The sequence below is a fragment of the Astatotilapia calliptera genome, chromosome 7, assembly GCF_964374335.1.
Source record: "Astatotilapia calliptera chromosome 7, fAstCal68.1, whole genome shotgun sequence".
Lineage (NCBI taxonomy): Eukaryota > Metazoa > Chordata > Actinopteri > Cichliformes > Cichlidae > Astatotilapia > Astatotilapia calliptera.
This window is the reverse complement of record NC_137428.1, coordinates 52497243-52518037: the sequence shown is the minus strand read 5'-3', so window position 1 is coordinate 52518037 and position 20795 is coordinate 52497243. Positions and strand designations below refer to the sequence as shown.

At 41.8% G+C, this 20795-nt stretch overlaps 1 protein-coding gene across 2 annotated transcripts in view; it reads left to right on the top strand.

Moving 5' to 3' along the window:
- LOC113026517 (PDZ domain-containing RING finger protein 4) overlaps positions 1-19128 on the top strand; it is a 121742-nt gene extending 102614 nt beyond the window's left edge. For both annotated transcript variants that reach the window (XM_026175392.2, XM_026175393.2), the window contains 7 exons: positions 1452-1705; positions 3859-3961; positions 9216-9314; positions 12017-12079; positions 14346-14447; positions 15260-15388; positions 16183-19128. In XM_026175392.2, coding sequence (XP_026031177.2) covers positions 1452-1705; positions 3859-3961; positions 9216-9314; positions 12017-12079; positions 14346-14447; positions 15260-15388; positions 16183-17655 — 2223 coding nt within the window. In that variant the 3' untranslated portion in view covers positions 17656-19128. The remainder of the gene's footprint in view (positions 1-1451; positions 1706-3858; positions 3962-9215; positions 9315-12016; positions 12080-14345; positions 14448-15259; positions 15389-16182) is intronic.
- The last annotated feature ends 1667 nt before the right edge of the window (positions 19129-20795 follow it).

Here is a 20795-nt window from a genome sequence, read left to right as displayed (position 1 = left end):
TCTTTTTTTTTTTTTTCTTTAAATCTCAGGTTCCAACTCTTGTGAAATATGATATAAGGTGAATACTTTTTGGTGTAGTCAACTTTTGAGTCGTGGGACTTTGTTCTGGCTTTTTCTATCAGCCAATAAGTCAATTACAAATAAGTGATGATAACAATAAAATAAAAGACAAATATTTGCTTGCCTCTATAATCCAATCCAACTAGTTGCGTATAGCTCAAATGGGATTTATGAGGACTTGGAAACATCCATGCTTTACACACGGTTAATGCTGTGTGGTCCTGTCAGTACAAAAGCACATTGAGTCATTTCATTCAAACGCAGGAGTAAAGAATTGGTGGTGGGATTTTTGGGTTTATAAATATAAACCTCCTCTGTCGGACTTCCCAGGTGCGTTCTTTGTCTCTAATGTTCGTTTAGAGGCAGTACATGCACACAGTCAGTTGCTGTAAAACTACCAGCTGCTTATGAATTTAGGTCATTTTGTTACAGTCAGAAGTGTGTGTGTGTGTGTGTGTGTGTGTGTTTATTTCTGCCACGACTTTGTATTTTAAAGAGTTTGTAATTCAGGCCCAGAAACACTGCCGCTTTTGAGTTTCCCAGGCTCGCTGTATCTTTCCACAGCTGACGCTTGTGAATATAAATGCCTTCTTTTACTTCATAGTTGTCATTTTAACTAATTTAAGTTTGCAGTGTGAGCAAAATACTCCCTTCCAAAGCCACATTTAAATGCAACAGTAACTGTAATTATCCTGCGTCTACCTTATTTTCCCTCTTACTTTTCTGCCGTTATCTAAATTATAATCTCTGGCTTGAGCATTTATACCAAAGCACATTCTCTGGGGTATTCCACAGCCAGAGTTTCTCCTGCAAAGAAATTACTGGTGCTAAATGAAGCAATGATTTTCTTTATACGTTCCAGCTGTAGTGCAAATGGTTTTCAGTCTGCCAGAAAATCCAGTTCTTTTTCGGGAGATGAGGTTGAAGATGGAATGAGTGGACAGGGGCCGTTTGGGTTTTGATCTAACAGCCTAATTATGTTGCATCACACTGATTGTGTGCATGCTCTCCACTGTTATATTCATTAAGATGCCTTTTTGATCATATATTGAGAAGACATCGTCTCCACCTTTAATGAGTCAGTACACTGGGTAGAGAAGTTTAGAAGAATGCATTAAGATTGAGGGTTTTTTTAACATGTGGTGCATTTTTACTGCTAAACAGTACTCCGTTGGTGCAGGTGAAGGGCACTGCTTAGAGTAGAGCATGCAGCAGGCTTTGAGCTTATGTCACTTTTCCCAGGTTTTTAGTCTCAGTATTCACATGCGAAATTCAGGACTATAGAACCACTTAAATGATACCTGTGCTTATAGTATCTTTACACATTTTTATGCCAAAAAGTTGTCAAAATAAGCGCACAAAAGAATGCAATTTTTCACTGTTATTCTCAGGTGAATGGAAAAGAGTTGTCCAAGTCCAGCCATGAAGAGACTGTGGAAGCCTTTCGCCCTGCCAAGGACCCCGTCGTGGTGCAGGTCATCCGGCGGACCCCCAGCGGGCGCCCCCATGGCCCCCCTCAGGAAATCCATGTGGTGGATGTGTGCACTCAGACTGACATCACCTTTGAACACATCATGGCGCTGGCAAAACTCCGGCCTTCAACCCCTCCTGTGCCTGACGTCTGTCCCTTCCTGCTCTCTGACAGGTATGCAGAAAATATAAAGCTTAAAAAGATCGGGAGCCCTGCTTTCACAGACTATGAGCATAGCAACAAATGATTTTATATAATTTCTTGATATATATATTTTTTTATTTAGATTTACTCCACTATGAAGTTTTAGGTTTGCTGCAGCAGATAGCGATACAGAGTTTGTTGTTGTGTCCTTGTCTGACTTTGGCTGAGGCTGACAATAATTAAGGATGGGGGAAAATAAGCAATGTCATTGAGCCATGAAGCAGAAATATCAGCGTTTGTAGGATTAGCATTACAAGTCTGGAGGACGACTGTTTATTATAAATAAATTGCCTAACCAGACGCGCAGTTTATTCTGACAAATAGAGATTTGTTTGAATGGGCGTCCTAGAACCATTCATTTCCTGCTTCACAAATACGAGGAAATGGGGAAAAAAAGAAACAAAAGACAAATTATGGACAGTTTCAAGTGGTTCTGATTAGCCAAGCGTGCTACATGTATCACTAGGCAGATAAAGTCCAAGACCACAAATAAATGTTGTTATAGATACAACGTCCTCTAGACTTTGAGGATCTGAACTACCAGTGTACTTAAAAATTTACAAGGGGGATAGTTGTAGCTGGGTGGCAGGTGAAAAACTGCAATAATAAGTCAACAGAGATTATTTTTTCAGTAGACAGACTAAATATGTTCTGAGTTAAATTTCTCTATATTTAGAGAAAATATAACTAATGTAACTATGTATAATTTGTGGATGTGAGACTGATCGTATCTCAACAGCTCAAGCGTTTGCTGGGTTGTACATCACTTCAAAGCCAAGTTGGGGTTTTTTTCCCCTTTTTTTATTGTTTGTGAGAGCAATCCATTAAAAGATCTCCAGAGTTTGAAGCATCAACAAGAGGTTTTGCTGGAAAACAACAAAGGAAACATGGCTCCTTATTTCATCTTTTGGCATTTTAGTTTATGTGTTGTGTTTATCTCAGAGGAGAAGTAAAGTGTGCACAAGAAAAGTTTAGCATAAAAGAATATCTAGGTTTCACCTCGAGGGAATGAGCAAGAGCAACACTGCAGCTTTATTGCACAGAGCCGAGAAATTAAGACTGCCCCATTGTTTGGTACAGTAGATGATTAATTCCAAAAACACTACACATTTTGAGTTGTATATTTCTTGTCATTGGAAGCTTGCGTAAGTATTCAGTCAGTTAAAGCAACTGTGTGTCAATATTGGAGATGTTATTTAAAAAAAACTGTCTGGGTAAGTATCTTGCATGCACGATATATATATCTATATATACTCAGTGTCACCATAGAAATCCTCACGGGAACTTCTGGCCTTAATTGGAGCTGCTTGGGGTATTATTTTGCCTCATGGAAGGTTTACAAGGTGATTAAAGCAAATGGGCTACTAAAAAAAGCTAGGCAACACAAAGGAATGTATGCCCGATCCTCACAGCCCCAGGCCAAGTCTGAATGTAATCAATGTGACCCATAAAACTCACATTTTCTTCTCTTCATCTGAGATCAGGTGCACAATCCAATATACGGCAGGTTTTATAGCTATAACAAAGGTTTTGGCATCTTATATTTGGGGCTAGATTGTAAATTTGTAATTGTGTTCTTTGCTCCCACTGCCAAATGTTGCTACATGAATAATATTGAGCCATCAAGCATTCTGACATTTACCAGTCTGTTTTTTTTTTGTTTTTTTTTATCACTGGAAGGTTGTTTTGAGACAGTTTTACAGTCCTGGGTAATCTGGGAGTCAGACAGCCCCTGGAAACATCACTCAACGTGTTCGACAGAGTGTCTTTTTGAGGTTTTTGTCCACCGTGATTATCCTGTGCGGCACCAAAGCTTGCTCATCGCGTTAGGCCCTCACAATGCTGTTTTGTTCTGTGACTGAGGGAGGCATAATAGAATTACACTTTACAGTGTGGGGGGTTTTGTCTGTCAAGAGCAGGAAGCAAATTACAGTATGTGGATATGCTGTTATTAACACTCCAGCACCAATGAAAGCTCTTGACAAATCCTTTCTTCTTCAGATTTCAGCTAAGACAAAAGCAACTAAGTCCTGTCACTGTCAAACTGAGGAAAAGCATCTTGCTTACACCAAAATCTCCACCTCTTTCTGTTTCCCTGGCTCCCTGTCCATCCCTTTTGACAGCTGTCATTCCCTTCATACAATGGACCAGGATTACTACGAAGGGACTGACTACCTCTCCCCTGTACCCGCTGATGGAGACAGGACAGAGGAGTTTGAGTATGAGGTAAGATTGATACTTGATATCGGTGGCAACTGGAATGGTCAATATTAGCTATAAGGGATTATTATCAAAAGTGTATGCATGCGAGTAGGATCCCTGCACAGGTGTGAAGTGTACATCTACATTCCTGCAAACACATTTCTCCTGTGCTCATCTATTAAGGACAAATCCCAGGGGCACTGTAGTGCGAGATAATCAGTCGCATCACAGTCCTCGCTTCTGTTGAAAATGACCAAAGCTTTTGCCCTCAAAAGGCGACAAGATAAAGTAGAAAACTTCCAAGTGCACCCGTTCTTGCTTGAGATTTGTAAGTTGTTTTCATGTGTCCGGAAGAGAAACCGAGGGAGCTGTTTGACTGAGTATGATCAAACTCAATTAAAGTGAGGTGTGTGTGGCAGCTGCTAGCAAGGAAAAAAAAATCTTTGCTTATGCGTCTTTCCCAAAGTGTAAGTAAGGGAAACAGTAGGATAGGTGATGCTTTGGAGGCTAATGATCTCTAGCACATTAGAGAATCACTGATTCAGGGACAGGAAGTGATAAACAGACTGTGTCTGTTAACCGCTTTGGTCCAATATTCTTTATTTCCGAGTCATTGAGGTGTGAGCACAAAGTCAGCGAGGGCTCCTCTGGTCTGATGTATGATGATTGCTCACCCCTCCCTCCTCCTATTTGTTTCATTGAATTTGTTCTGAATGTTTTCACCCACTGAGGTTGAGCTGTTTCTTCACATCCTAAAGAGATTTGTGCACCCATTTGAATCGCAGAGGCTTGAGTGTCAAATCGGAACAAATATAATGTATTAAAGCATCTTTTTACGCCTCATTGCTATTAGCAAATCCTATTATACTCTGTGTGCTTTGCAGCCTTTCCACTTTCTTTTTTTCTTTTTTTAAATGCTTGCAGGGTTTTATACTACCCTGATGTTGTTCCACTTACTGTATGTCGACTGATAGTTTACCCACTTTGTAAGGGACACCGTGCTGGTACCAGGTTGGACTCTCTTTAGTTTCAGAACAGCCTTAATTCTGTCTGGTGCAAATTTATTATGGTGCTGAAAACACTCCTCAGAGACTTTGGTCCATATTGACACGATAAAATCACACAGTGACACATCCACAGTGCTAATAATATTTTACCAGGTGTTCTGTTGGATAATTGCATTTGAGTACGATGAACTTGGTGTCATGTTCAAGAAACCAGATTGAGGTTATTTGAGCTTTGTGACATGGTGTGTTATCCTGCTAGAAGCAGCCATCAGAAGACGGTTACACAGTCATAAAGTGATAAACATGGTGAGCAATTATACTCAGGTAAGCTGAGGTGTTTGCATGATGCTCAACTGCTACTAAGAGGCCAAATGTGTGCCAAGAAAATATCCTGATACCAATGCACCAACACCAGCATCTCCGGAGGATGGATCCATGCTCTCGTGTTGTTTACACACAGTTCTGAGCTCATCATCCAAATTTTGCAGCAGAAATTGAAACTCGTCAGCCCAGGCAACATTTTTCAATTATCAGTTTCTGAAATACTCAAACCAGTCTATCAGGCACCAACAACCATTCCACATTCAAAGTCACTTAAATCACCTTTCTTCCACACTCTGATGCTCTATTTGAACTTCAGCAGGTCTACGTGCTTAAATGCACCGAGTGGCTGCCATGTGATTTAATGAGATATTGGCATTAACAATCAGTTGCGCATGTGTACCTAACAAAGCAAGAGAGCAGATCAGTAATTTAATCCAGGTCTGGGGACATATGGACAGGACACAGGAAACCTTCCATTATATGGTTCATGTTAAGTTATAAAAACACAAGTGCTGAATTCTCTGACCTCACAAAATAACCTGACATCATTACACATTACAGGTTATAGCCGGTCATGTAATGGCATATAATTGTGTATTTAGAGGCATCCTTCATCTGATTGCGGTCTGTTGGTGTTGTATAAACACACACACTCGTATGAATATGTTGCAAAATTTAAAAAAAAAAAAAAAGTCCTTGTCATCCACCCTAGTTGTCTAAAACGCCTCAACTTGCATTGACCCGAAGGTATCGAGTGAAACATTTAACAAACACCTGCAACTTTCCGTGCTCACAAGTGCTCACCCCTTGTCGGGCTGAACGATGGCTGTAAAAGTATTAAAATCTTAATGCTGCCTTTTTTAAATCACTTCTGAGCTAGACACACACATGCAGAGCAAACTTTTACATCTGCAGACTAATACGGAGACTCCAGTCATCGAGCATTACGCATCAATGCGATCGTGGCTCAGGAGTTGGGTGTTCGTCTTGGAAGGTTGCCGGTTCGAGCCCCGGCTCCGACAGTCTCAGTCGTTGTGTCCTTGGGCAAGACACTTCACCCGTTGCCTACTGGTGGTGGTCAGAGGGCCCGGTGGCGCCAGTGTCCGGGAGCCTCGACTCTGTCAGTGCGCCCCAGGGCAGCTGTGGCTACAATGTAGCTTGCCATCACCAGTGTGTGAATGGGTCGATGACTGAATGTAGTGTAAAGCGCTATACAAATACAGGCCGTTTGCCATTGCTAAAAGTTTCCTTTCATGTACGGTTGTAAAATAAGGCTCTAACATCACAAACCGGTTGGTGCCATCATGGTGGCTACAACCATCTTGTATTGAGATTCTATGCACTAAAACATACGTTTCCTAGAATTCCTGCATGCCTGTGGGGGCAAAACTATATTAGTAACCATTCCTGTGATTACCTCAGGTGAGTTCTGCAGACATGAAGTACTCCAAGCACAGAGATAGTCCTCCCAATTTCCCTGCCAGCGGTAGCCATCCGCACATTTCTGGCTGCTTTTTCAATTACTGGTAATCAAAAGTGCGATTATTATGACAGCATCCAATGTGCTTTGATGGTTGGTGGCAATCTTCTCCTTAATCACGCCATCGCAGTCATTAATTTACTGTCAGCCCTCGTCCCCGTGCTGCAATCTCCTTCCTGAGAGGCAGAGAGCTCGCCTGGAAAATAGAGGAAAAAAAACAAATGAAAAGAGAAGCGAGAGGCAGTGATTGCCGAATGCATTTGATGGTTCAGGAGTCAACCTCCTTTTGCAGAAGCTTCAGAGTGAGTGGGTGTTTTTTTTTTTCAAACAATATATTCTTAAAACAAATAGGCAAAAAAGAACATCTGATAAATAAAATGGGGTCACATCATTAGACACACACAGATTTGATGCCTCATCCACCATGTAGTAATGGTGCCAATCTATTTTCTCTGATCATTTAGCTGCAGGTTTGCAGCACTATATCTAGCTATTAATTAGTCAGAAGTAAGTTTAAGCTTGTTTTACGGAGCCAGATAGGGGTGATGCATTACCTGCTCACGCTGCTGCTTCGCCTCAGTCGCGGCAATTAATTTGTGTGGTTTATTTTTAGGCAGATGTCTCAGAGACGCTGCTAGTGATTTCCCACAGATATCCCACAATTTCACACATCATATTAGCATGCCAGATATGCACTGTCTCCTTGGCTCCCCATTACCTCCATGACTGCTCCACTGCCTCTGGAGCCGTGCTTCTTTAATAGTATCTCCTCCAACAATAGCATGATATCTCATTAGAAACATTTTTAATTTAACTAATGATTGATTTTTGCAGTTTATTTTGTTCAGGTAATCTACAGGTAAAGTTTCTTGCTTTTGTGTTGTTTACTAACGCATCAGCCGGGATTTTGCGCCGCCGCAGCTTCTGAGGCACTCAATTAAAGATCTAAACTCCCACTCAGATGGAGATGCTGGAAAAAAAAAATCACAAAGCTCAGATGATGCAGATCTCCTTAAGCTCTTTGTCTCTGCATGTGTGAATGTGTGCTCTGTTGAGAATATGTGTAGGTGTAAGCATAAGATGTGCGCAGAGAACTGCTTGTGTGTGTGTGTGTGTGAGTCTACGGGATTGTGTACCCCAGCAGCAGCAGGTTGCTGGTCCAAAAACACGTCAATGATCTGTCACCGTGTGTGTGACAAGCTGAGATACGGGCGTGTGGGAAGAAATGAGTGGCAGTGGGGCAGGAAAAAATGGGAATTTAGCCTAAAGGTCTGTTTGTGTGTATGTGAGGAAGTGTGTGTGTGTGGTCTCAAAAACAGCTTAGTAGGGGTAGCCAGAAGCAGCAGCCATTGGCCTTTCCCCCCCTTTTTTCCCTCATCTCATGCCAACATGGCCAGACCCACCCCCCCTCCCCCAAAGCCACCCATCCACTTCTGGAAAGTCCGCCACATCTGACACGTGTAACCAGCCAACCTGCTCCTTGTCAAAGAGGAAATGACTCTCACGGTTTCTGTCTGAGACCCCTCTGAGCCCCACCAGAATCCTCACCGCCACCTTATTTCTCTCGGCCCCCACCATCCTCCCCTTCACTCAACCACCTCGTTCCTGCTGCTGAGAGTGTTTTGCTGCTCTAATGAAGACCTTGGGAGGAGAGGCCATTTCACACTTGATTCCCTCCAACACCCTTGATATGTTTGAGCATTTGAAGATGGAGTGTAGGCCTGTGCTGCGCCGTGTTTGGCTGCACAGTGGCTAAAAGAAACAGAGTGCAAAGTGGTTTTAAGAGTTTAGAAACTGAAGAAAATAAAAGAAGCTCCACCAAAACGAGGAGCTAAAACGAGGATGGGAACTTGTGCGATTTTTACTTTTTTTCCACTAGTGTTTATTAAAGACGAATAATTCATGTATTCACCAGGGTACCACGCTATAATCCAAGAGCCTCCTGGGAAATTTGCAGACCACTGATTTGTTAGTCAATAGTTTGTTTATCTCTCCCCACAGGACACGGAGGAGTAGTTTAGTACTGTAGCAAGTGTGTATTTCTGATGGCATTAGCATATAGTTTATTTATAGTCTAATATTTTATAACTTAGCAGAGACTTGAAAGAGAAAAACTCAGTCCTCTGACATTTATCAAAGCCCCTCCAATCAAACTCACAGAGCCAAGAATGTCTTTCATGATCAAACACTAAAAAACCTCAGAAAAGTTGGAAATCCAGACTCAAAAATCTTAGTTTTATTTTGCGCTGAACTTAAAGGACCTCATCAGTGGAACAGCCTCTTTGTGTTTGTGTAGCCATTGCCAAGCTCGTGCTTTTACGTTAAGTGTTTAGAATTTACATCATTCAGTTTGTGTTTCTTCCTTTAAAGGTTAGAGGTTAGAGGAGTCTGTCTCTTGGACCCTCCAAACCTTTTAGTAAAATCACTCCATCTTCTTGATCTTTTTTTTCCGTTCTTTTCCACTTAGGAAGTAGAACTGTGTCGACTCAACAGCCAAGAGAAGCTGGGCCTAACTCTGTGCTACAGGACAGATGAAGAAGAAGATGTGGCCATCTATGTTAGCGAGGTGAGTAGATAACTTGCCCCGCACTTAAATAACATAAAGACGTTCATACGAGACATCTGCAAACAATTACCTTGAGTGTGAGTACTGTGAATACATAATTTCATACATTAGTCACTAAGCTCAAAGGTTTTGTGACACTGGCATGTACACAATCACACAAAACCCTGAATCAGTACCTGCTCATTTCTGGGCATCAACTACTGCCCTTTTGTTTCACAGATACCCACTAGCTGTCCTTTGGCATGTGTGTCATATACATGTAACCATTTTATAGACTGTAGTAGGAAGGGTCTCGCTTCCACTCGTCACACTGGGATGCTTTTTAAGTACCCTCTGGGATCAAATTTAAATGTGCTGTCAAAGTGTCATTTTTCAGTCATTTTTAAACAAAGGCAGTTTCCTCACCCCAATCGTGAAGTTTTCGATGTCTCAAGCTAAGCAGCAGGGGAAGGGAAAACGGAGCTCAGGACACAAAGCTCTAAAACAAGTCACGAACTGCAGTCTCCTGCCTGATAGACCTGCCATGTATTCCACAGCCACCCCTCTAATCTGCGTGCTCTATCAGTCTTTCAAACCGGCCTGCTAACCCTCTGTGTCCAAAACGGTTACAGGTGGTGTGTCGAGGCACCAACGCTAGCAAAATCAGACAGAATATGAGATGCAGCAATCCAAATTTGTCCTGTTTCAACACAATCATAACTTAGTGTTTAACTTAACAATCTGCATTCCTCAGTGTGAAGAAGAGACTGGAGATCTTTCTTTTATGTGGTGACATCTGTAAACACAAACATAAAAAATTATCATTTCGAGCTGATGACACAGGTGACGATGACATTAACCAAGGTGACGACAGCTCGTTTGGATGCCGTGAGTGCGATAAAGGCTGCACAAATCTAGACTGAGAGAGAGAAGCTGACAGGGAACAGCATTGTAGTCATTGGACCTTTTCAGTCATGCCAAGTAAAAACTCTACTGGCCCTTGTGTTGTGTTAGTTCATGTAGTCAATACAGCACAGCAGACGGATGAGAGTAAGGATCCAAAATCTGTAATGAATGAGACACTATGTATCCTGTATCTTCTTCCTGACAGCCATTTTTAATCCAGCAACCAGATTTAGGGCTGCTAACCATTTGAAAGATGATATTTCTAGCATACTCCAGTATATACATATTCTAACACTTAAATATTAAGTATCTTCCCTCATCAGTACTTTGATGAAATGTCTAATGAAAAATCTCACACAAAATTTAATATTCATCTTCAATGTAAGAAACAACAATTTCTTTATTTGGTGAAGTTTTAAAATTGAATTCTTTTTATCAAATCTGACATTACTGAACAGTTTAGCATTGATCTGTGTGTGCGTGATCATACTGTCAGTTCACCAGAAACAAAATGAATGCCAAGACAGCAAACAACAACAAAAAAGAGGAAGAAGAAAAAAAACACAGAAGTGCTTTCAGGTCTTGTCTTTGTTGTTCATCCAGTCTCAGTGCAGCTGACAACAAGCAGGCACTGGCATACATGTAAAGAGAGAGACTATTTTTCTCCCACTTGTTGGAAGCATAGAAAATGCCATTCTCCGCTCTCCTCAACTTTCAAATTCGTTTGAAGTCGACTTGGACCATGCAAGGTGTTCTCTTTGAGAGCTGAGTAGAATATAAATCACTGTGGTCGCTGGCTCCTGGCAGCATCTTTAAGTGTTTACTCTATAAAAAGTAGGGCTAAGAGGAGTGCACTGCATTTACATGAGGTGTCTGAATGTCACTGTATGCTGGCTGCACTGGGAGTTGAGTGGGGGAAGAATACAAGGTTATTTTAAAACAAGTAGAATTTTCCAAATTTAGATTGTTGAATGGCCATTTTCCATTTTACTGTCTCATAGCACAGTGGGTGAATACATGTGGCTGATTCTCTAGACTTTTCAGTTCACCTGCTGTTTCTTTACTGCTCTGCCAGAGCCTCTTGCCCTTTTTCCTCACAGTTCAAAAACAGTTAAAAAAGGAAACAAACGTACAAAAAAGAATAAAGCTAAGAGGCAAAGCTAAGAAACTCATTCCGTAAACAGCGGTTTTGCCACTAACAATGTCATCTTCAACACGTAAACGGTTGTAAGTTATTCACGATCTGAAGTTCTCTCCTTGACTGCTGAGAAATTACCTTCAATTTCCTCTTTTTCCTCCAGCCCTTCACTAATTCCTGCCTGGGGACTTCTGTCCCAGTCTAATGAGCGGCCCTCTGTGTAGGAGTGAACTATCATGAAGATGGAGTGCTTGAACACCTCCTTGTCTGCCGAGATCTTATCTGATAGGAAAAAGTGAAACGAATGGCCCCAGATGCCGATTGATTGGTCAATGAAAGAGTGCTCTGCCCTCTTGTTGACTAGCATTAGTTACATGAGGAGCAGGTGCACGATGTACTGGAGTTGAGTTACGGGCTGGAGATGCTATATGCAGAGACTTGTTTTTTATCAAGTTGTCAAAAAAATAATAACTGAGGCAGGTGCAATCGATGTCTTGGATGATAAAGGTGATGATTTAGCTTCTTCCTCAGGCTTTCAGGAAACAATAAAAGGAACACATCAAATGGTCGGGAATGGTCTGGACAGCTATCACACAATACTTCCAGCCACATCTAGACTCTCTCGAATGAAGATTGAAAGTGTTTCATGTATAATTTTGTGCCTTCTCCACCTTCACAGATAAGTCCAAACAGCATCGCTGCCAGAGATGGACGAATCCGGGAGGGGGATCGCATTTTACAGGTGCAGTAAAGCACTCGCTGGTCACCTCCACACTGGCTTTTATTAGGTTCAAAATAAAATTCTTCTTCTATTTTGTCACACTCAACCACTGTCTCCCAGCAAGAGAGCCCATTCATTTTTAATGGCAGCACATTAAAGGGGGAACTTGCACCCGCTGTGACTGTTAAAGAGGGAGAAATGTCCCCCTGGCTGTTTTAGTTACCGACTCAGCACCAGCAGGGTTTTTTAAGAGTTCTGGTTGGGAGTGACACTGTGCTGCTGCCTCCTGTGGGATAGCTGAGAGGCAGTAACTGCTATTAGCCCCTAGCTAGATATCCAGGCTTGAGATTTGGAATGGCTACTGACAAGGACCGACGTTTGTTAGAGCTCTGGGTTGGATCGTGTTGTTTCTGTGGGATAGGTATGCGATTACAGTGTTTGTCACCATAATAGCTTCATAATAGCTTGTTAAGCCAGTGTTAATGGATTCATGGTTGCCATAAAACAAACTGAAAACATCTGAGATACCACCTCCAGAATTTTGGACTTGTATGTTTTACCAATAATCTGTGTCTGTATGGAAGCAATTTTGGGGCTGTCTTCCCTTTATTGTGATGGAACAGATGGAACCCAGGGCTCTGCATTAGCTTTATGGATTAGCTGCTCATCCCAGAGAGTTAAACCTGCACCCTTGTATAAAGACAATTTCATCTTTTTTTTCACTTGTCTGTCTTGAACACCAGGCAAAAAAAACATGCTTCCAACATACATATTTTGCTTCCAAGGAGCCATACTTTTTTAAAGTGGTCTTGAGCAATAGTTCTTTACACTTTCTCAAGATCTTTCAAAGTTTTTCTTTGGACATTGACTGCTTTTTCACTTATTTTCACCCCTGAAATTTCTCTCCTGACATCGCTGGGCATATTATAGCAGCATAAAACAGTAACTGTTGTATCCGCACATAGCAGACAACTTATCAAAGAACCTATTTTAATTTGGATTTTCATCTTTTTGTTCCAATTTCTTTGTTGAATGTATAACTAAATGCACAGTACACAGTAATATTTTTGCAGCAACATGGTCATTCTTACCTGTTAGCCAAAAACTTAGCATATCTCAGCATGGTGGCGTTTCCTTAAATACATTTAAAAATATGGGACAAAAGAAGAAATGAGAGAGCTAAAAATAATGATCTACAGCAGATAAACAGTTTCTGAAAGTCGTGTTCTTTAGAGAAACGGAAAAAATTAATTAAAGACCCGACAAAGGACCTAAGAGATGTGCCGGTTGAGCCAACTACTGTTTGCTAAAGCCTCATCAGAAATGGTCTCAGTGGAAGGGTGGCTGTCAAGAAGCCATTGTTAAAGATGGGAAACAGGGAGAAAAGACTGAGGCTTTACCAAATTACAGAACAAGTAAACTGAAAATCAGTAGCAACCGGTCTTTTGGAATGATGCCAGTGATTCCAAACACGCTGCCAATGCAGTAAAACTATATCTGGACAGAAAAAATACACTGTTGTTCTAGTCGTGAATTTGCCTCTTCAGATCCCCCACCTCAGCATAATTGAGACACTGTGGGATCATCTTAACAAAGAATAAAACAAAAGGCAGTCAACATCCAAAGAAGAGCTTTAAAACTCCTTCAAGATGCCTGGAGAGCCGAAGACTTTATACAGAAATTATAAGACAGCTTGTCTAAGTGAGTGAAAGTTGTACAGACTCTGTTTCTTTTATATATATTTGACCATCTTGGGAGGGAAAGAGAGAGACGGAAATAGTCTGCCTGGCCTATAATAGCTATGTGAAGTGGATCCACGAGTGCTACTGGTCTAATTGTCTCAACAGTACATGTTGTGTGGCTGATTTGAACAAAGGGAAGCGGTGTGCGTAGGTTTGTGAGGCAGACGGGTACTCTGGCACTATTATCCACCAGTGACAGGGCCATTACTCTGCCTGCAAAAAGATGGACGCCACCTGTCAGTGGCCAGTTAATTGTACGGCTAGATGTATGTATGCTGCTGGATGCTTTGGTGGACACAACACCTCCGTCAGCCCACGGCCGGTGTCTCATTCATAATCGCTGCTGGGTCCAGATTTATTACAGAGAGGGTTGACAATTTGCCCAGGAAAAGGGCACTACTGTCCAATGTGTTTCAGTGTGGCATTTTGTTTTTCTTAAGGGCATTTGCATTAGAGCGATGAACCTGTGTGTTCGTGCCTGTGTTGAAATTTTTGCTTGTTTGTGTTTCACCTAATATGGTCTTAATCGTGTTTGTCGTCTTCAGATTAATGGCCAGGATGTACAGGACAGGGAGGAAGCCATGGCTGCACTCTCCAGTGACGAGTGCAGGAACATCATACTGCTGGTTGCCAGACCTGAGATGCAGGTGAGAAATAATCACACATTCAACTCACACTGACTTATTATGCACTGAAGTCAAATAGTAAAAACTAATTTCCTCGACTTGTCTTTGGAAAAGAAAAGAAACTAAGTTTGAAGTGACAAAGACTTACAAAAGAACAACCGTGGAGCTAAGATAACCCAGCTGCTTTTGAACTGTCTGGACATAATCTACAGTTTACATAACCTGTATGGTTTCAAATTCAGGCTTTTACTGTACTGTACTGTGTATTTGCTCAAAGAAGACCTCAGCAGTTTGGTGTAGCCACCAACGCCCTCCCACCACATGTAACCACTCCTACTGCAAGCCACGACTGAGACCTCATCATGTTTTATTTTTATGTAGCGCCACTGTAATTGACTTCCAACGGTAAGCCATAAAAGCTAATGGCATGCTAATGTGGAGTGAGTTCAGGCCCAGGGCCGATGACAAACTAAGTGGAAGGACTCTGCCGCAGTGCAGAGGAACTGGAAGCAATACTAGGCTCTTTAATTAAATGCATTTTAGTAGTAAATCTGAAGTCATCAGATATGGATACCATTTGGTTTGCATCAGATGTACAAATAGATGATGGATGATGTGGATGATACGGCCTAACAGGTTAAAAGTGGTGGCCATCAAGTTACGTGGTTCTGATTCTACGATTAGAGTCCATGTTTAAAAGATGAGGACTGTATATCTGTCAAATGTGAATCATGACGCTTGTTATTACCCAAAAAGGATAACAAAAATGTCACTAAGCCACTAGCCTAAACCCTTTCCTTCACCATATGCTTTCCTTCTTCCTTCACCTATAGCTGGAAGAAGCCTGGCTGGATGATGAACATAGCGAGTTCCTGGAGCAACTGAAGATGGAAATGTTGGAGGAGCAGCAAAGAGAGGAAATGGAATTAGCTGCCTTACAAGAGGAACAGGAGAATGAACAGGTCAGACAGCATCGAGACATATTGACCCTGCCAGTAATGAGCAAGTGAATGAAAAAGCTTATCTCCATGTAAGAAATTCTGAAGCTCTTTGTTTGCACTGTTCAGTATAACGAAGCTTCTAAAACTCAGCAAGGAGAAAAAAAAGGACAGCTCATTGCGACAGATCATTATACACAGCCAATATTATCTTTGATGCCATTTCTATCATAAGACAAACTGTTCATCAACTTTCTTTGCAAAACCGAGTCAAAACAAGCTTCTCCCTGTGAAATGTGAGCGTTAAATTCCGATTATGAATATTTATGGAGGGGGACCGTTGAACCATTTAAATTCCAAACATTAGTAACCGTGATTTAAAATTCTGTTTTGCTGAGAGGATAGCATACCTCAAAAATCCATATAAATGGGACTTCAAAGACATGGCAGAGAGGAGACACTCCCTGAAGTAACAGAGCTGGTTAACAGAGTTATGCACAACAACATATGTATTCCTTCAGGGGAATGCAGAAGAGGGATGCACTTCTTGAACTCTTAAAAAGTTCTTGTGACTTTTTGTTATTGTTTTTTTTCCCCCTCGCTCCATGATTAAATCAGAGAATAAATTCAGAATAAGCATGTTTCTGTATTACCAAACAGAAAGTCTGTACATTTAGGTTTAATTACCTTGCTTTCAAAAAGAGCGTAGCTGTTGCACATTCATGTACAACGCATGTTTATGTTGTACACAGCTGCATATCCCATAGTTGTTATCTATCTAGAAGTAATTCACGCTGATTCTCTTCAACTTATTTCAGAGAACAGAGGATGATAAGCCCACTTGTTCCACACTCCCTCATCATAAGGACAATGTACTGAGCATAAAGGACAGGATGGGGAACTCGCAGCATAATGTCATGGCACATATCCAGAAACGTCTGTCCCAGTGCCTGAAAGACAGTCGGGACACGCACTCTACCACCAGCTCCATGCGGCTAGACGACAAAACGGATGAGGATGACGATGAAGCAGAAGGTGATCGCTTCCAGCAGCTCTTGGAACTGAAATGTCAAATACGCAACAGCGGCGAGTACGACCTGTTCTACAGCCGCCGGAGCACTATTGAGTGCAGCATGGGGGAGCAGGCGGGGGTACAGCACGAGCTGCGTATGCTCAATGAGGAACTGCGCAGCATCGAGCTTGAATGTCAGAACATCATGCAGGCCCACAAACTTCGTAAGGGTCAGCAGTCTCCCTCAGTGGGCCATTCTACACCCTCCACCAAAATCCAAAGCTTTCACCGCGGTGAGCCCTCAAAGGGTAAGCTGGCCGACATTAACGAGAGGCTAGAGAAATCGGACAAGGACAGCTCCAGTGCCTACAACACAGCAGAGAGTTCACGCAGCACCCCTCTGGCAATGGACCGCTCCCCGGAGCACTCACTCCAGAGAATGGTTAGTCTTACAAACCAGAGGAACCTCTGCAGCGGCCTCGCTGCTGGTCATTCTCTTAGCCTGAGCCCCATCCCAGCGTGCCGCGCTCCAGTCCTGGGTAAGAGCAGCAGCCCTGACCACAGCAATCCTTCTGAGTCAGACCAAACACCTCAGGCTGAGGAAGAGAGCAGAGGGAAACTAAACCAAAGCGCTTCCCGAAATCCATACTTCTCACCTTCTCACAGTTCCCAGCAGAGGCAGACCAACATCCCAGCTCACGCCCGCCACTACCAGAGCTACATGCAGCTGATACAACAGCGCTCAGCTGTAGAGTACGCTCAGAGCCAGCTCAGTCTACTTAGCGTCTGTAAAGAGCCTCAGAGGCCCATTACAGAGCCCAAGATGGAGTGGAAGGTCAAGATCCGTAGTGACGGTACCCGCTACATCACCAAGAGGCCTGTGAGAGACAAGATCCTGAAGGAGCGAGCCCTAAAGATTAAAGAGGAACGCAGCGGGGGAATGACGACAGATGACGACGCAATGAGTGAAATGAAGATGGGGAGGTACTGGAGTAAAGAGGAAAGAAAGCAGCACCTCGTCAGAGCGAAAGAACAGCGGAAGAGGCGAGAGTTCATGCAGCGCAGTCGGCTGGAGAGCTTGAGGGAGAACCCTCAGAGCAGCAGTGAGGGTCGAAAGGAAGTCAGCATCATAGAGCTCAGCCACAAGAAGATGATGAAGAAACGCAACAAGAAGATCTTGGATAACTGGATGACAATCCAGGAGCTGATGACTCATGGTACCAAGGCCCCAGAGGGAGCTAAGGTACACAATGCCTTCCTTTCAGTCACTACTGTATAAAAAAACAAAACAAACACACACATTCTACCCCATGTGGTACGACATACTTGCCTCGTTAAATGTGGCATTTTTACATGGACAATAGGAATATTTTTCACACTTTGTAACCCAAAAAAAGCATTTTGTAAAGAATTTATCAGCGGCATCATGACATTTTGATGTTTTTCCAAGATTGTTTTTTTCACATCACTCTGGGAAAAAGCATTTTTTCTATGATACAATGACAATACAATTATTTTGTTATTTTACGCGAAACATGTTTATCTTTTCAATTCTATTTTCATATTTATGTTGTAACCACTTAACTCAAGACAGTTCTAAGAGACTTTTTTTTCTTTTATGTAATATGCACACTTACCAATGGAGCATCAGCCGGTCATTTGCTTTTTACTTTTTTAAATAAATACAAACTAACGTATACGTATGCAGTCTTTGTCTCCTATTCAAAGCAAAGGAGACGTGGACATAGTTACTCCTCATTGTCCTGAATTTTAAAGACAATTCCCATGGAAACGAGGAGGTGGGAGGGGGTAAAGATTTGGCGCTGCACGTTGAATTGAATTGTTATCAGCAATTTGCAAAAACATCTTTAAAAAAGTTGGATACCTCATTTTACAGCAAAGCACGTGTTGTTTCTATAACCTCAACAACAAAGCTACAAATTGGGAACAAATCAAAGCTGCTGCACTAACAGTTTAGTGGGGAAATACAGTTTTGGACACAGAATCACATGTCTTAAAACTTTTAAATACTTTTGATTCATTAGTAAAGAGGACATTTAAAAAAAATGTCCTGATATGCTTTGTTTGTCTGGTTTGGCAGCTTTGGGTAAAATTTTTGTATTCAGTTTTATTTTGTGGGTTTATTTTCTACATGTATGACAACAGATGAACCTTCCCATAGCTTTTACATATCAGTACTTTTTACTCTCCCACATACACCTTAACTCAGCATAGCCTTAACAACCAGACACGAATCAACGGCGATCAAGTTGCCAGTTCTGTGGCGACTTGATTTCAACCGCAAAACTGTCTGTGTATCTTTGCAACAGAGATATTTTGTTCAGACTTATTCATACATTGTATGATTTGAGTTTTTGACAACTGGAAACATTCATATATATTGTATAATAGTTCTGATTCATATTTGCAGTTAGATCAAAGTGGTGTTAGGATGATTGCCACTGAGCAGGACTCAGAACACAGCATTTTAGAACTGGTGAGATAAACGGGTTGCCATTTATCAAAAGTCTTATAGTCCAGTTACGTGTATAGTAAACTCCATCCAAATGAATACTTTTTAAGTGAAGTATTGTAAATTTGAAATTTTTGAAAACCAAGTCCTGTAACGTTTTAAGTCGATGTCTGATGGTCTGAAGTAAAGCGTAGGTGGAACATTTGTAGCCAGGTAAAATGTGTTATAATGGTGATCTTTGCAAAAGAAATGATAATAAATTATTGGGTTTTTATATAACTTTGCACTGGACTGTGTTTTTTTTTCATTAAGAAAATTTGAATTTAGTTGGTGCCAAAAACTTCCAAAAACAAAAATGCTGGTGAACAACACTGAACCTTAACACACTGCTAACATAATCTTGACATAATACTAATGAATTGTCCAATTTCTGTGTGATAATTGTGCATGGAAGTGTATAAAGAAGAGAGGTGGATGTTGTTGGGAAATGGTGCAAGCAGGAAAAGTGAACTGTGACAGAAAGTACAGCAAGCCCCCCCCAGGGCACGGAGCAGCCTTGTGAAGTGAAACAGAATTACTTGTTCACTCAGCACACATTCACCTTCTATATCTCCTGAAACATGACTCAGTGAATAAGTTAAGTTATTAAACAGAAGGAGATTTCAATTAAAATCTGCTTCCACTTGAATGGCTTTGTGTTCATTAAAATGTGCCAACCACTTAATCATCGCTATGGCCTTGTCATACGCACAGGGAGAGCTACTGGGATACTCTGGTGTCTACATTATCTCAATCTGTCATGTGCTATAGATGAAATTGAAGTGTCATGAATACCATATTGCCCGAATACTGGTTTGTACTTTGTTTTCATTTAACTGAGAACCATTTTAAGAAACTGGTAAAAATATGAGAAGTCTTGTTGATTTTTTTTTTTTTTAAAGTAAACTATTCCATGAGTGAAATACAATTAATTTACACAGAGAGAAGTTCAGAAGGAGTGTCGTCGTGGATCTTGAGAAAGCATGTGAGGATCTGTGGAGAGGAACTGTGGTACTACATGAGGAAGCCAGGAGTTGGAGAGAAGAATGTGAAGGTGTGCTGGACATGTATGAGGACAGCGACAGTTGGGAGCTGTGTAGTAGAACTGACAGATCAGTTCTAAGTCGGGGTGGATTTACATCAGGGTCTCACCCCCTTCTAGTTTGCATGATGACAGATGACGTCAGGCGGGAGTATCTGTGGACTATGATGCTTGCAGATGACATTGTCTAAGTCAGCGTCCTCCAACCTTTTTTGTGCCACGGACCGGTTTATGCCCGACAATATTTTCACGGACCGGCCTTTAAGGTGTCGCGGATAAATACAACAAAATAAAACTAGTACCGGTACCGAAAAAAAGAAGATTTATTCATAACACACGTGAAAAGACCCAGGAAAACAGAGTTAACGATAAAAACGATAACAAAATAACGCTGAAAACCGATAAAAACCCGGAAAACCATACATTTCACACCTGAGCCTCAACTCTCGCGGCCCGGTACCAAACGACTCACGGACCGGTACCGGTCTGAGGCCCGGGGATTGGGGACCGCTGCTCTAAGGAGCTTGGAAAGAAGACTACGTTGACCTGGATGAAGGAGAACCTTCACAGACATTTTGCAGATGACATTGTTACCTGTAGTGAGAGGAGGGAGCAGGTGGAAGAGAGGTGGAGGTATGCCCTGGAGAAAGGAAGAATGAAAGTCAGGAGAAGCAAGACAAAACACATGTGAGTGAATGAGCAGGAGACAGGTTGTAAAACTGAAGGCAGGCAAGTTCATATACATGGCCAATGCAATGACAGAGAGTGCAGGCAGCATGGAGTTAGTGGAGACACCTGTCAGTGGTGATTTGTGACAGAAAGGGAAGGTGACAAGATGTACTTAACACATTGCTTCAGGCAGACC